This window comes from Salmo salar, chromosome ssa10 (genome assembly GCF_905237065.1).
Source record: "Salmo salar chromosome ssa10, Ssal_v3.1, whole genome shotgun sequence".
In the NCBI taxonomy this organism is placed as follows: domain Eukaryota; kingdom Metazoa; phylum Chordata; class Actinopteri; order Salmoniformes; family Salmonidae; genus Salmo; species Salmo salar.
The window spans coordinates 13737153-13754860 of NC_059451.1; the positions used below are offsets into that span (position 1 = coordinate 13737153).

The following is a 17708-nucleotide window of genomic DNA, read 5'->3' on the forward strand; positions in this document are numbered from 1 at the left end:
TTGGGGAGCAATTATGGTGCCTGTAACTGTAGTTAAACATAGCATATTTAAAACAAGTTGTTGTTTCGTTTTTATTCGAATTTGAATAAAATTATACAGTGTCTTTTTAGGTCTTATCAATATCCTAGTGAAATTAACAAACTAGGCTATAACGGGCTAACATTCCAATTGGAGTTGATGACAACGCAATACATAAAATACCGTAAAGACACAACTTGAACCACATATTTAGCCATGGAGCATGTTCTGACTGGCCAGAGAGGGGAGAATCCTCAACACACACACAACTTGTTTATTCATCAAAACCCAGCCCTTTCACACCACCGCCAACTTCTGCGCCCATAATTCTGGTTGTGAAGATAGCAAAAAATATTTCGGACCCCCCCAACCTATAACGCTACAGCCAGCGCTAAGATTTACCATTGAATTGGAGTTGTTAAAATAGAGCCCTGTGTCTATTATAATGTTCTCTGTCATATGTGAATAATGAAAGAGGTGAAGATACAGACCTCTATCTCAAATATTTTTGCCTCCAGACTGGACACTTTCTCCTGCTCTTTAGGCAGCTGGACCCTCAGTTTCCCCACCTCATCTTTCAGACTCTGGATAGAGAGCAAAACATACAAGTGTTGAAATTGTGCTACCGTAATTTCCGGACTATTAAGCGCACCTGAATATAAGCCGCACCCACTGATTTTTTTTTATTTTGAACATAAATAAGCCGCACATGTCTATAAGCCGCAGGTGCCTACCGGTACATTGAAACAAATTAACTTTACACAGGCTTTAACGAAACACGGCTTGTAACAAAAATAAATAGGCTTTAACGAAACACGGCTTGTAACAAAAATAAATTGGCTTTAACGAAACACGGCTTGTAACAAAAAATAAAAAATTAGCAGTAAGCTTTAGTTGTCAATTCCTCACGCTGCTGTTTCCAACGTCTTATCATCGACTCATTAAGACCAAGCTCCCGTGCAGCAGCTCTATTTCCTTTTCCAACAGCCAGATCAAATCGCCTTCAACTTGAAAGCTGCATCATATGCATTTCTCCGTGTCTTTGCCATGATGAGGGTGACAAAATGACTACCGTAATCAGAATGATGGGAAGTTTGAGAGCGCTCGATTTAATCTAAACAGTAAACAAAAAAGTTGTTTGACCTTAACCCGTTCGGCAATTTCTTTGGTCTAATGAAAGCTTCATGCCGCCAAAAAACTGAGCACGTCACAGAATGTGTTTTTTTGGAAAAAAAAATTTGAAAGTGGGAAAAATCCATATATTAGCCGCGTCATTGTTTAAGCCGCGGGGTTCAAAGCGTGGGAAAAAGTTGCGGCTTATAGTCCGGAATTTACGGTAATCGGTCATTCAAAAACATGAAAGTGAGGAGAGTTCTGCAGCTCCTGCACAGCAAAAGCACACTGTTTTATAAAGAGGTAAATGTGTTCTGATTCACACATAGTAATTCATTGTCTAATTAATCACAATCATTTTCCCCATGTCACAGGCTTTTGACAGAACTCCAGCCAAACTCACCTTGATCTGGTTCTGATGATTCATGCTCTCGGAGCTCATCTGGAACTTGACCGCCTCCATCTCCTCCAGACTGGAGTCCTGGAGGCTCCTCACCTGGCCCTCTGCCTTCTCCAGCTTGTCCTGCAGCTCCAGCATGGCTCCTGGAAGGCTCTCTGTCATCCTCAGTTCCTCTCTTAGGCTGGTGTTCTCCTGGCGCATGGCAGCCATGCAGGCCTCCAGCCGCTCCACCTCCCCGGAAGTTTTCTCCTCCAGTTCCCCTATCCTGTCTGCCTCCCCCGCCCAGCCTTCCTTGGCCTCCTCCCTTTCTGCTGTCAGTCTACAGATAGTCATCCCAAGCTCTGCCATCTCTGTATTGGCCCGGTGGAGGCCTTCACGTATCTCAGCATTCTCCATGGCCAGCCTCTCATTTTGGGCCTTTAGCGTAGCCAGCTCTCCCCTGGCGGAGGCCTCTGCGGCAGCCGACTCGGACCGGGTGGCTGCCTCCTGGTCACGCTCCCTGCTCAGAGCCTCTTCCCTCTCTTTGCATTGCAGGAGCTCGGCCACGTGCCTCTGGTTAAGTGCCTCAGTCTGGGCTTTGAGCTGCTCTGTTAGGGTCCTGAGCGCGTCTTTCTGGGCCTCCATCACCTCCAGCTGGGCCTGGCTCCTCATCCTGTCCTCCCCAGAGGTCTTCAGCTGCACTCTCAAATCCATCACTTCTGCCTGGAACCTGGACACCTCCTTCATGTTCACTTCCAGTTGGCCCTCCACCATAGTCAGCTTGGCGGCTACCTCCTGGCTCTCCTTGGCCTGGGCAGAGCTTCTCTGTAGCTGTGTTCTCTCCACCATCTGTTTCTCAGTGGTGACCCTCTCTATCAGCTTTGTCTTTTTGGCACAGGCATTTTCTGCATCTGCCTTAGCCTTTTCCAGTGCCCTTCCTCTGGCCTCCAGGGCCTCCACCTTGGCCTGGAGCTCTGCACAGCCCTTCTCCTTGTTCTCTAGCTGGGCCTTCCTGTCTTTGAGCTGCTCCTGCAGGCTGGCCTCGCTCCTGCGGGATGCCCCCAAGCTCTTCTCCAGCTCTCCTATCTGCCCGTGGATGGACTTCAGTTCCTCCTGCATGGAGCTCAGCGCCGCCCTCACCGTAGCCTGCTCCTCACTCAGGCCTTGGTTCTCCTGCTCCAGCCGTTTGATAGAGGCATCTGAGACTGCGGCGGCCTTGGCCGCCCTCTGTAAACTCTCGTCCAAGGCCCGGTTCTCCTCACGCAACTTCCTGTCCTTCTCATCCACTGTTACCTTGGCGTCATCCAGCTGGCCCCTCAGTTGCTTGTCAGACGCCCTCAGAGCGGCCACCTCACCCTCCAGGGCTGCCCGGCTCTCTGCCAGCTCCTTCTTCAGCTCCTCATTCCTCTTCACTGTGCCCAGCAACTTCCCATTCAGCTCCATCAGGTTGGTGCACTGAGTCTTGTACTCTTCCATTTTATTGGCCTGCTCCCTGATGCTGGATTCCAGCTTGGAGAGGTTGGCGATCAGGATGTCCCTCTCCGTTGTCAGGCTATGGCTCTGGACCTCCAGGTGCTGAAGCCTCTGTATGCTGGAGAGCAGCTCCGCCTCTCTGCTCTTCAACTGCTCCTTCAGGTAGAGTAGTTCCACCTCCAAGGCCTCTTTCAGACTGCCTATGCTTTCCTGGATCTCAACTTTCTCCTCCTCTGCTCTGTTTCTGGCCTCCTCTGCTTGTCTCTCCATCTCTTCCAGAACACTCTGGAGGTCCTGCAGCTGCCTCTGCAGGTTGTTGACCTCCTTCTCTCTCAAAGTCAATGCCCCCTGGAGCTTGTCAATGGCATTACGCTGCTCCTCTGCACACTCCGCAAACTTAGCGTTCCCCTCTGCAATGGATTTTGACAGCGACTCAAGCTTGGCCTCATCCTTCTTTTCTGCCACCTCTTTGACCCTTAGCTCATCTGCCAGCCTGTCGGCCTGTCTTCTCCTATCCTCTCCCTCTGCCAGAGCCTCTATCTTCCCCCTCTCAGCCTCCTTCAGTCTGTCCAGTAGCTCATGGATCTTCTGTGCTGAGTCAAAGTAGCTAGTCGCCTGCTGGCCCTTCTCATCCAACACGCCATCCAGTTTGGCCATTAGTTCTACGTTCTTCCCCTCTGCGGCTGCCAGCTTCTCCTGAAGGTGGCGATTTTCGGTCTCCCTGGCCTTCTCCCCGGCCCTCAGGGACTCCAGCTCGCAGGACAAGGCCTCCTCCCGTGCCTCCAGGTCTTTCAGGGTCCCTTGCATACCCTGCTGTTTCTCCTGGGCGGTCAGCGACACGTCCAGCTGCCTCTGTAGCTCCACCACCACACTCCTGAGCTCAGCACCCTCCTCCCCCATCTGCTGTACCCTGTCCAGGAGCTCCCGCTGCTTCAGCTCTGACTGGTCCAGCTCCAGGCGGAGCTCGTCCAACATACTCACCTCTACGCTGGAAGGCAACAACTCGTTCAACTCGCTCAGAATGCTTGGGCCATTGTCAGGGCTGCCAAGGAACTCATGAGCCTGCTGCGGTGGTTTAGGGGGTTGGGGAAAGAGAGTATTAGATTGAGTGCAGATGACACCACTCATTTTATGGTTTTACGTTTCATTATGGTATAATCTTAGCAATATGACTAGCAATATGTTAAGATATGACCCGTTCATAATATAACCATATTAGTGCCAGCAGAATAAAAGCTTTGAGGAGGAAGGCTGGCTGTGTCAGTACCTGTGAGTAGGTGCTGGCCAGACTGTTGATGCTAGAGCTGCGACTGGGTGGTTTCCACATGTGGCCAGGTGAGTTTGGCATGCCCAGTGTCCTCCTGGAGATCAGAAAACACGTGATGAGGTGACATCACCAATTATCGTTTTAATCTAAATTAATTCTTCAGTCCAATGCACAGCACCTGGAGAATGGGATGTATTATAAACCACTCTATCTTTGTGATTGGTTACCTTGCGAAGGTGGGCCAAGACGAGTCAAGGTCATGACCCCTGGAGGCCACGTCAAACTGGACCTCGTTGAGCTCATACAGGTGACTTATGATGTCAACACTGAGGTGGGATTTCAGCAAGGGGCTGCGAGTATAGTACCAGTCACTGCACAGAGAAGAAGATGAGCATATTGATAGAATGAGATGAGAAATAGGCATACCAACACACATTCACATAGAAATACCTTCACTAATATACTTAGCCTGTTCGTTATATTCAATTATCTTGACCCTCACAAAAAGTACAGTGCATATATGAAAAATGGACATCCCTTTTGTAAACACACAGATACATTTCACAAGTACATCGAGCATACAGACACGACTCTTTACGAAGGGAGAAGCAGATCTGTACAATATATCTTGACTGCATCTGAAAACATCTAAACCCCTCCAAAACCCACTGGACACTGCTTCCAGTAACCTTTGGTTCCATAGTACAGGCACACTCTCTTTCCTCACCTGAGGAACAGAGAAATAGTTTACAGAAGTAAAACCCCACAAGGGAAGAGAAATGAAAGGAAACTACGTTTACTTGAAACAATGAACTTACCGTCAGATCAGTCCAAATCTCAGAATAGTAGTCTATGTCTAGTGAACTGTCACTTCAACCAAAACATTAACAGTCCCTTAATTTAGCCAAACATCATTATGTTCCCCAAATTTGACCCTTTGACCCATGTTCAACCCCTAAACCTGTTCCAGAAGTGGTGTCAGGTTTGAGATTTTCTCCTCACTTTGCCATTCCCAAGTGTGATACGTATTTGAGAGATGAACCCCTCTTTGCCTCAGGGTTTTTAACCCATGACCTCTGTAAATCCTGTGCCGGGTTGAGTTTTACCTGGTTACCCTTTGGTTCATCAGACACTGCTGCAGCGTGTCGGCCAGTCGTTGGTGCACCAGGGAGTAGCGAACGAAAGCCCTGCCCTTCCCCAGAGATGTCTTCAGCTGGAAGGGGGAAACAAATAACATATTCACAGTGCTGTACAGCAAATATATGTGATAGTTGTTCATCTGCAGCACCAATGAGGCCTAAAATGAGCATATGTGCTTCTTGAACATGTCCGTTAAAAGGATAGTTCAAAATCAACGTTTGTCAGACATTTTAATTCCTCAAAAGTGGTTTATAATCATTCATCCATATTCAACAACATCTGTTGTGTAGATCCTGCTTACAAAGAGTATTTGTGTTTCATGGCTAGTGTCCACCAACCAGCAGAATGCCAAATACTCCCATGTCTTTATTACTACAGGTAACTGGCAAAGTAAAGGAAACACCAACATAAAGTGTCTTAATAGGGTGTTGGGCCACCACGAGCAGCCAGAACATCTTAAATGCAAATTAGCATAGATTCCACAAGTGCCTGGAACTCTATTGGAGGGATGCAACACCATTCTTCCACAATAAATTCCATAATCTAGTATTTTGTTGACGGTGGTGGAAAACAGAATCTCCCATAAGGGTTCAATTGGGTTGAGATCTGGTCACACACACACACACACACACACACACACACACACACACACACACACACACACACACACACACACACACACACACACACACACACACACACACACACTTTAACCCCATATGCTCATTTGAGACCCCTTTTTCAAAGTCACTGATATGTCTTCTTCTAGCCATGGTAGCCAAAATAAATAGGTAACTGGGCATTTTTATACATGACGCTACGCATGATGGGATGTTAATTCCTTAATTAAATCAGGAACCACACCTGTGTGGAAGAACCTGCTTTCAATATACTTTTTAAATCGCTCAATTACTCAAGTGTTTACTTTATTTTGGCAGTTACCTAGTTATCAGCGAGACAGAGAACTGAATGCATATACGTTAATTAAGCAATCCATGACAGTTGCAATGTCAGGAGTATTAGCGATCAGGTCGATTTCAATACCTTCAATCACTGTTCTGAAAAATGTGTCTGAGTGGATTTGGTACATGATTTGTAGATCAAGTTTATTTGTTCCTTCATTATTTCACATTAGGTAAAAAAACAAACAATAAGACCCAAAACTGTAATATTATACATCACTTCCGACAGAGGTTAAACAGAAATGGTGAAAGTGTTTGCTGGGACCCATAAAACGGTGGCAAAAAACCTCTGAAGATACAACATTACATATGAATTACTACTAAATGTTGTGTAATAACAGTTGACAATCCTTATAATTGACTTTTAAAAGTGCTGATCTCCATACCTCTGGGATGGATTTGACAAAGCGGATACCATCGTTGGCGCCTTTGATCTTGGCCAGACAGTCGCTGAAATAATCCCAGTAGTCTTTTCTTGTGCCAAGAAATGTTGTCTTCTCCTTCTGGTCAAACTGAATAGTATAGATGACGTGTCAGCAACAAATCTTACATGACATACTGTATAACGATGTGAACAATGCCATATTGGTAAACATAGCAGGTTGGCCTTGATTTGACTTGGATTCTTCTGGACACAGATTAGATTTTTAGTCTAGGACTAGACTTAATCTGTGTCTGGGAAACCACCCCTAAATCAAATCAAAGTTTATTGGATGTGTACACAGTTTAGCAGATAGGTGCAGCAACATTCTTATGTTACTAGCTCCTAACAGTGCAGTAAAATGCCAAAGTACACAAATAATAACAAACTAAAATCAAGAAATCAACATTGATGTGGATGCTACCATGATTACGGATAATCCTGAATGAATCGTGAATAATGATGAGTAAGAAAGTTATAGAGGGTCAAAGGTTATACCCCAGAGACATGTTAACCTCTCCAGGGAAGGTTAGCATGGCTTGGGGGTATGATCTTTGACCATCTGTAACTTTCTCACTCATCATTATTCATGATTCATTCAGGACTATCCGTAATCATGGTAGCATCCACATTCACGTAGAAGTGTTTAGAAACATATTCTATTCTTATTTACAATATAAGTGACTCTCAAATGACAAAATACATTGTTTACCATTCATTTATATTGGGCACTAAATAATCTGAAACAAAACCAAAACTAACTGCAAATGCATCCAACATGTTTGTAGAGTCACAAGCTTGATGTAGTCATTGCGTGCTAGGGCCTTGTTCCCATCTGGCAGATGGTACCGGTGCATCAAGGCTCAGACCAACAGACACCTAAACAGCTTCTATCCCCTGGCCATAAGACTTAAATGGCTCACAACTACTGCGCCCCCTCACACCTACGCTGCTGCTAAAATTACTATTGACTAGATGCATTACAACCACTACACTACTATACATTGATTATTGATTGCCATTACCATTAGTATCGATCTATTTTATCCTGCTACTGGTCACTATTACTCCTGTTCACATTTATACTCAGAAAGTACAAAATATTACAAACACATGCTCTTTCCATGCCATAGACTGACCAGGTAAATCCAGGTGAAAGCTATGATCATTTATTGATGTCACCTGCTAAATCCGCTTCAATCGATGTAGATGAAGGGGAGAGGACAAGTTACAGAAGGATTTTTAAGTTTAGAGACATGGATTGTGTATGTGTGCCATTCAGAGAGTGAATTGGCAAGAGAAAAGATTCAAGTGCCTTTGAACAGGGTTTGGTAGTAGGTGCCAGGCGCACCGGTTTGAGTGTGCCAGGAACTGCAATGCTGCTGGGTTTTCACACTCTACAGTTTCCCATGTGTATCAAGGAAGATCCACCACCCAAGGACTCACCTGCAGCAGGTACTCCAGTTTGTAGGAGAATTTGTGCAGATTGGGACTATCATCTGTGATTGGCTCCCCATTCTCCTTGTACTCTTTAGTGAGCTCAGCTACAGCATCTGTGGTTCAGAGAGAGAGGGAGAGGAGAGAGTGCATCACAGAACAAAAACAGATGTAAACACACTTGAAGGCATATACATCGACTATACACGTGCACTCCCCACACTCAGACATCACTGACAAAAACGGAGAGTTTCTACTACAGTAGCTACATGCCCTTTACCTGCTGAGAGAAACACATTAATATGATTTCTCTCTGACCTGATAGCCTATTTCTCCTGAACAAAATGCAAAACAACGTCAACCCATCTAATCCGATAGTCCTGCTACCTTTTTGGGAGGCAGGTAGCCTAGTGGTTAGGGCGTTCGGTGGATCGAATCCCTAAGCTGACAAGGTAAAAATGTGTCGTTCTGCCCCTGAACAAGGCAGTTAACCCACTGTTACCTGGTAGGCCGTCATTGTAAATAAGAATTTGTTCTTAACTGACTTGCCTAGTTAAATAAAGGTTAAATAAAAATAAATAAAACCTGTGGAGCATTTTTAGTTAGGTTCTAGAAATTCCAGGGTTTCTGTACTTATTACAGCTCAGAGAAAACGATCCCACCATTCAATGACAAACAAACTGAGGTCCCACACTGACACACAGATACACATACAACACGCACCACACATACAGACAGTCAGATGGAATATCCTCACCGCGGCATGGATACATTTCAATGGTTTCCAGGTCATATACAGGTCAAAACAGATGGAGTCGAAAGCTCAGCATGTCCACCCTGGCATGTCTCCCAAATCCCTCCCCAGATCCTCCTTTCATCTCTACCTCCACAAAAACCTTCTCCAGTCCCCTTCCACCTTTCTCACACATCCCAGCTCAGTACATTACCCACCTGCCTCTCATCCAGCGTAAAAAAAATTGGAAAGACGCTCGACGGGAGGCTGAGCACCCCCTCTCTCCTGCTGCATGCTGACAGGGCCTTTCGGGTCGCCCCCGCCACACTCTAGGGAGCACACCCCAGGGGGCTGGGGGAGAGGGTCGGCTCCATAATGTCCTCCCAATGAGGAGCGGGGACAACCCAAGTGTGGAAAGAAATGCTGTCTGGATTGTAGCCAATGCCAAGCCAGTCACATCCAGGCCACTGCAACCCCTCTGTCACTTGACCTCTACGATCCTTCTCTCTTTCTCACTCTCTGGCAGCAGACAGTGGTGGTCCCCCCCTGTCACATTTACACAGGCCCGGACGCACTCGTTGTCCCAAAGAGACTGACGCGAGCAACCACACGCAGCCTCACGCACACTCAATGGCAACGTACCATGCAGATCTCTGATAATCCTCTGAAGCTGGCTCTCCCCCAAAGCCACACCGGCAGCCATGGTCAGACTAGCTCCCCGGCAACCAGTTCACCGGGTCGTAAACAGTCTGCTGAATCAGAGAATCAGAGGGACAGTCAGAAACAAAACACAAGCACGTATGTACGCACACACATTTACTACATCCCTTTCACTCTTTCATACAGTCTGTCTGTCAGTCACTCACTCTATCACACCCACTCGCACACACATGCACGTAAACACGCACACCAACACACATATATATATATACTACCGTTCAAAAGTTTGGGGTCACTTAGAAATCTCCTTGTTTTTGAAAGAAAAGCAAATTTTTTGTTGATTAAAATAAATTCAAATTGATCAGAAATACAGGGTAGACATTGTTATTGTTGTAAATGACTATTGTAGCTGGAAACTGCAGCTTTTTTATCCATCGTACCTGTGTTCCAATGGCACGTTGTGTTAGCTAATCAAGTTTATCATTTTAAAAGGCTAATTGAGCATTAGAAAACCCTTTTGCAATTATGTTAGCAGAGCTGAAAACTGTTGTTCTGATTAAAGAAGCAATAAAACTTCTTTAGACTAGTTGAGTATCTGGAGCATCAGCATTTGTGGGTTCGATTACAGCTCAAAATGGCCAAAAACAAAGAACTTTCTTCTGAAACTCGTCAGTCTATTCTTGTTCTGAGAAATGATGGCTATTCCATGTGAGAAATTGCCAAGAAACTGAAGATCTCGTACAACGCTGTGAACTGCTCCCTTCACAGAACAGCGCAAATTGGCTCTAACCAGAATAGAAAGAGGAGTGGGAGGCCCCGATGCACAACTGAGAAAGAGGACAAGTACATTAAAGTGTCTAGTTTGAGAAACAGACGCCTCACAAGTCCTCAACTAGCAGCTTCATTAACTAGTACCCGCAAAACACCAGTCTCAACGTCAACAGTGAAGAGGCGACTCCGGGATGCTGGCCTTCTAGGCAGAGTTGCAAAGAAAAAGCAATATCTCAGACTGGCCAATAAATATAAAAGATTAAGATGGGAAAAAGAACACACAGAGGAAATATGGAAAAAAGTGTTATGGACAGACAAATCTAAGTTTGAGGTGTTCGGATCACAAAGAAGAACATTCGTGAGACTCAGAAAAAATGTAAAGATGCTGGAGGAGTGCTTGATGCCATCTGTCAAGCATGGTGGCGGCAATGTGATGGTCTGAGGGTGCTTTGGTGGTGGTAAAGTGGGAGATGTGTACAGGGTAAAAGGGATCTTGAAGAAGGAAGGCTATCACTCCATTTTGCAACGCCATGCAATACCCTGTGGACGGCACTTAATTGGAGCCAATTTCCTCCTACAACAGGACAATGGCCCAAAGCACAGCTCCAAACTATGCAATAACTATTTAGGGAAGAAGCAGTCAGCTGGTATTCTTGTCTGTAATGGAGTGGCCAGCACAGTCACTGGATCTCAACCCTATTGAGCTGTTGTGGGAGCAGCTTGACCGTATGGTACATAAGAAGTGTCCATCAAGCCAATCCATCTTGTGGGAGGTGCTTTAGGAAGCATGGGGTGAAATCTCTTCAGATTACCTCAACAACTTGACCACTAGAATGCCAAAGGTCTGCAAGGCTGTAATTGCTGCAAATGGAGGAGTCTTTGACGAAAGCAAAGTTTGAAGGACACAATTGTTATTTCAATTAAAAATCATTATTTATAACCTTGCCAACGTCTTGACTATATTTCCTATTCATTTTGCAACTCATTTCGTGTATGTTTTCATGGAAAACAAGGACATTCTAAGTGACCACAAACTTTTGAACGGTAGTGTATACAGTACCAGTCAAAAGTTTGGACACACATGCTTATTACTGGGTTTTTCTTTATTTTTCCTATTTTCTACATTGTGGTATATTAGTGAAGACATCAAAACTATGAAATAACACATATGGCATCATGTAATAACCAAAAAAGTGTTCAAATCAAATTAGATTTTATATTTGAGATTCTTCAAAGCAGCCAACCTTTGCCTTGATGACAGCTTTGCACACTCTTGGCATTCTTTCAACCCTTCATGAGGTAGTCACCTGGAATGCATTTCAATTAACAGGTGTGCTTTGTTAAAAGTTCATTTGTGTAATTTATTTCCTTCAAGACTGTTGGAAAAGCATTCCAGTTGAAGCTGGTTGAGAGAATGCCAAGAGTGTGCAAAGCTGTCATCAAGGCAAAGGGTGGCTACTTTGAAGAATCTCAAATATATTTTGATTTGTTTAACACTTTATTGGTTACTACATGATTCCATATGTGTTATTTCATAGTTTTTGTCTTCACTATTATTTTCCAATGTAGAAAATAGTAAAAATAAAGAAAAACCCTTGAATGAGGTGATGTCCAAACTTTTACTGGTACTGTATATACACACATTCATTACCAATTTCAAGGTATTGCTGGAGACAATGTTGTGCTTCCCAACTTGTGGTTTGAACTCAGAAGCCTGTGAGAGCTCAGTGTTGGACTGAGAATGAAAGGATTAGATGTACTTTTAGTTTGTGAGTCTTACTATGAGCTTGGTTGCATAGAGGTAGAGTCATTTACCACAGCAGCTGTTCCTTCAGGCTAAAAAGGGTAAAAATATATCTATCAAATATTTCTAAAATATCACACTTCTCAATTCAGTCAGCTGTGTCTGTGACAGCCTCTCTCTCTCAGCGTGAATGACAAAGCCACTGTTGCTAAAGCAAAGTGAGAGAACATCAACAATAACAGTTAAAAAAAAACTATAATAAATACTCAATAATAATGATAATAATAGTGATTAGACAAAAGGGACAATATACAGTGCATTCGGAAAGTATTCAGACCCCCTACCTTTTCCCAAATTTTGTTACGTTAATCTTATTCTAAAATGGATGAAATTATTATTATTGTTTCCCTCATCAATCTACACACAATACCCCATAATGACCAAGCGAAAATAGCTTTTTTGAAATTATTGCTAATTTATTAAAAATAAAAAACAGAAATACCATATTTACATAAGAATTCAGACCCTTTGCTATGAGACTCGAATTTGAGCTCAGGTGCATCCTGTTTCCATTGATCATCCTTGAGATGTTTCTACACCGTGATTGGAGTCCACCTGTGGTAAATTCAATTGATTGGACGTTATTTGGAAAGGCACACACCTGTCAGAGCAAAAACCAAGCCATGAGGTTGAAGGAACTGTCCATAGAGCTCCAAGACAGGATTGTGTTGAGGTAGAGATCTGGGGAAGGGTACCAAAAAATGTCTGCAGCATTGAAGATCCCCAAGAACACAGTGGCCTCTGTAGCGATATTGATGTTAATCATATTGATGTTACACAGGAAACGGAAACCAATTGTTACTTACCGTCTTCATGTACTGGATGTGCTGGTTGACAACATGCATAGTAAAGTTTGCTTGACTATATCTTTGTCTGTCGTGACTACAACATAAAGCATATTGAAACATGGTGGCAGCGGTACTCAAAAGAACCTGAATCTCATCGATGTAAATGAAGAATACATCCCAGGTGACAGTTTGGAAAAGTACCGCATTTACAAGCTAGTCATTGAGCCCAAAGTCAACGCTAGCTGGCTATCGTGAGTGAGTCTATGCTAAAAGCTAACTGGCTATTGGACAAGCAGATTCATGAGTAACTAACATTCCAATCTACAAATAAATCGCCATGGAAAATGCACAGAAACCTCTGGAAAAAATAGACTTTGATGATTGTAATTTAGCACTGACCTGGAAATGTATCATGTACAGCCGTGGCCAAAAGTTTTGAGAATGACACAAATATTAATCTTCACAAAGTCTGCTGCCTCAGTTTGTATGATGGCAATTTGCATATATTCCAGAATGTTATGAAGAGTGATCAGATGAATTGCAATTAATTGCAAAGTCCCTCTTTCCCATGCAAATGACCTGAATCCCCCAAAAAACATTTCCCCTGCATTTCAGCCCTGCCACAAAAGGACCAGCTGACATCATGTTAGTGATTCTCTCGTTAACACAGGTGTGAGTGTTGACGAGGACAAGGCTGGAGATCACTCTGTCATGTTGATTGAGTTCAAATTACAGACTGGAAGCTTCAAAAGGAGGGTGGTGCTTGGAATCATCGTTCTTCCTCTGTCAAACATGGTTACCTGCAAGGAAACACGTGCCGTCATCATTGCTTTGCACAAAAAGGGCTTCACAGGCAAGGATATTGGTGCCAGTAAGATTGCACCTAAATCTGCCATTTATCTGATCATCAAGAACTTCAAGGAGAGCGGTTCAATTGTTGTGAAGAAGGCTTCAGGGCGCCCAAGAAAGTCCAGCAAGCGCCAGGACAGTCTCCTAAAGTTGATTCAGCTGCGGGATCGGGGCACCACCAGTACAGAGCTTGCTCAGGAATGGCAGCAGGCAGGTGTGAGTGCATCTGCATGCACAATGAGGCGAAGACTTTTTGAAGATGGCCTGGTTTCAAGAAGGGCAGCAAAGAAGCCACTTCTCTCCAGGAAAAACATCAGGGACAGACTGATATTCAAAAGGTACATGGATTGGACTGCTTAGGACTGGGGTAAAGTCATTTTCTCTGATGAATCCCCTTTCCGATTGTTTGGGGCATCTGGAAAAAAAGCTTGTCCGGAGAAGACAAGGTGAGCGCTACCATCAGTCCTGTGTCATGCCAACAGTAAAGGATCCTGAGACCATCTATGTGTGGGGTTGCTTCTCAGCCAAGGGAGTGGGCTCACTCACAATTTTGCCTAAGAACACAGCCATGAATAAAGATTGGTACCAACACATCCTCCGAGAGCAACTTCTCCCAACCATCCAGGAACAGTTTGGTGACAAACAATGCCTTTTCCAGCATGATAGAGCACCTTGCCATAAGGCAAAAGGGATAACTAAGTGGCTCGGGTAACAAAACATCGATATTTTGGGTCCATGGCCAGGAAACTCCCCAGACCTTAATCCCATTGAGAATTCTGACAAAGTTCTGACAAACTCCAAGCATTGATTATGCAAGAATGGGCTGCCATCAGTCAGGATGTGGCCCAGAAGTTAATTGACAGCATGCCAGGGCGGATTGCAGAGGTCTTGAAAAAGAAGGGTCAACACTGCAAATAGACTCTTTGCATCAACTTCATGTAATTGTCAATAAAAGCCTATGACACTAATAAAATGCTTGTAATTATACTTCAGTATTCCATAGTAACATCAGACAAAAATATCTAAAGACAGTGAAGCAGCAAACTTTGTGGAAATTAATATTTGTGTCATTCTCAAAACTTTTGGCCACAACTGTAATTTAGTTTGGCGGAATGTATCATGGCGCCAGAGAAGATGGCTGACATTTTACGTGCTCCTAACCAACCGTGTTTTTTTTGTATTGTTTGTAACTTATTTCTTTTTTTACTTATTTTGTACATAATGTTGCTGCTACCGTCTCTTATGACCGAAATTAACTTCTAGACATCAGAACAGCGATTACTCACCATGAACTGTCAGAAGCTTTTTTGTCCTTTAACCTCTCTAGGGGGTGTGGGACGCTACCATCCTACCTGGCCAACATCCAGTGAAATTGCAGAGAGCCAAATTCCATCAGTACAGATACCAACACATCTTGACCACCAAAGTCCATTTGATGTCACAAAGCTGTCCAGTACTTTAAAAAGATCCTCTCCTGTTGTCCTGGTTTCTAGAAGAGGATGTCTTCCTTAATTGACCCCCCATAAACGCAAAGGACATATACCAGGACTCATCCAGCTGTAATGCATAGAATTCACTGGCTTGTATGCGAAGCAGTCATTGTTTCAAAACATCTCCTGCCATGTCACTGGTGCGTCGTGAAACAATGTTGTTTGATGAAGACATTGTCTGTATAGTTTTTTTAGCCTTTTCCCCCAGCATTGTCCCAGCCATATCCGCAGCAGCAGGAAGAATTAAGTCCTCCACAATAGTATGGGGCTTGCCTGTCCTAGCCACTCGGTAGCTCACCATATAAGACCCTTCTAGCCCCTTCTTATTAATGATATCTGTTGCTTTTATACATGTCTTACTACTCGAAAGTCATCTTAATTCTCGCAAAAAAAAATCTCCTGTGGCTTATTTTTTTAATTGGCATGTTTCGTTTCAAAATGTCTGCGCAAGAGTGAAGGTTTCATCGAGTTGTGAGACAGTACTGTTGCACATATAACACACTGTGGCTGAGGAAAGGCACTACTCCCAATATAAGTGAACCTCAAATCAATGTAGTTCTCATCATATTTGTACCTCTTCGATGGTCCAACGTCCCTGTCAGCTCTTCGGCTGCATCAGATTCACAACTGTCAGTGTCCATGCTAACTGGGCTACTAAGAAATGTAGAATTACTGATGCTAGCATTGGATGTGCTTGTGGAAGCAGAACAACTTGTGTCGTCGACAGGTGCAGGTGTAGTACTGCTGGTAGTAGCAGTACTCCCAGTAGAGCTGGTATGTGTCTCTATAGACGCGGGCCTTACTTTTTTTAACCATTTATCCATGTTCGAGCAAACGGAATGAGCAGCAGCTACGTTTAGCTACATATGGACTGTTAGTGGAATTCCCGCAAGAGAGTAGCGGTTAATGTGATTGGATGTTAATTATTTGATTAGGCTACCTGTATTTGACATTGTGTTCGCTGAACACTAGATGGTTTCATTTTTGGCAGTGAAACGAGGCTACTCAGGCGAGAAAAAAACATCACCCAAATGTATAGCCCCGTTGGAAAATCTAAATGGGCTGTTTGAAAATGTGAATCACATTTCTATTTGGCGTACTCCCGACGGCATTCGCATACCCCAGTTTGGGAATAGCCGGTCTACAGGATACCCGTAAATTAATGGGAAAGTGGAAAACAGCCAAAAGACTAATGGCAAAAGCAAAGAGAGTAGGTGCTGACCCATACCTGGATCACAGAAATCCCTTGTCACAAGGAACAGACAGCAGCCTTGCAATGGAGCTCATGGGAAGATGTACAAAGACACTACTGCTAATGAGTAAAAATTTGCTGGGACCGGTGATGACAAGCTGTCAGCAGGAGAAGTTCAAAGAAAGACAGCAGAGACAGGAAAAGTACTACGACACCTCTGCTAAGGATATCACAGAGCTGCAACGAGATGACAGGGTGAGAGTTCAGCCACTCACAGGACAGAAACAGTGGTGGCAGAGGGCCACAGTAGTCACTGTGGAGCAAAGGTCCAACGAGGTGAAGACAGAACAGGGACAAGTCTTCAGGAAGAACAGGAGACACCTGAGGAAGAGCAGAGAAATAGAGGAGGATTTCCCCACTGTTGAAGAGCCTGGCACAGAGCCATTAAACAGGCAACCAGCTGAAGCCCAGCAGTGGACGCCGCACCTCGACAAGAAGTTCCAAACATCTCAGGTCAAGCACCTCCAGATGTAATCAACACTCCCCACACAAGGTCTGGTAGGGCCATCTGAAGACCTATGTATCTGAAAGACTTTGTGTGAATGTACATTTAAAAAAAAGAATAACATAATGGACAGGCAGACATTAAACAAACATTCAGTTCACATTCAAGTTTATTGCAGACTTGGACTACAAGCCAAAGTTAGGTGGAGTCTGCCTTTGTAGGTTAAAATGATGTCACACATGAAACGGAAACTAACTGCTACTTACCGTCTTCATGTACTGGATTTGCTTGTTAACAACATGCATAGTAAAGTTTGCTCAACTATATACACTACCTTTCAAAATCATCCGTTTCCAGCTACAATAGTCATTTACAACATTAACAATGTCTACACTGTATTTCTGATCAATTTGATGTTATTTTTATGGAATTTTTTTTGTGCTTTTCTTTTAAAAACAAGGACATTTCTAAGTGACCCCAAAATTTTGAACGGTAGTGTATAGTTAAGCTTTTTCTTTGCTAATCTGCCTAGAAGGCCAGCATCCCAGGGGTCGCCTCTTCACTGTTGACATTGAGACTGTTGTTTTGCAGGTACTATTTAATGAAGCTGCCAGTTGAGGACTTGTGAGGTGTCTGTTTCTCAAACTAAACACTAATCTACTTGTCCTCTTGCTCAGTTGTGCACAGGGGCCTCCCACTCCTCTTT

General features: G+C 44.0%; 1 protein-coding gene across 2 annotated transcripts in view; it reads right to left on the reverse strand.

Moving 5' to 3' along the window:
• Positions 1-17708, reverse strand: part of LOC106613556 (FYVE and coiled-coil domain-containing protein 1) — a 61707-nt gene that overhangs the window by 40860 nt on the left and 3139 nt on the right. The window contains exons 2-9 of one of the 2 annotated variants that reach the window (XM_014215940.2): positions 9586-9692; positions 8220-8326; positions 6739-6864; positions 5357-5463; positions 4478-4621; positions 4251-4344; positions 1535-4048; positions 510-602 (exon numbers count right to left, since the gene is read on the reverse strand). In XM_014215940.2, coding sequence (XP_014071415.2) covers positions 510-602; positions 1535-4048; positions 4251-4344; positions 4478-4621; positions 5357-5463; positions 6739-6864; positions 8220-8326; positions 9586-9646 — 3246 coding nt within the window. In that variant the 5' untranslated portion in view covers positions 9647-9692. Of the gene's footprint in view, positions 1-509; positions 603-1534; positions 4049-4250; positions 4345-4477; positions 4622-5356; positions 5464-6738; positions 6865-8219; positions 8327-9585; positions 9696-17708 lie in introns of both variants that reach the window. The other variant, XM_014215939.2, reaches the window with a different exon arrangement.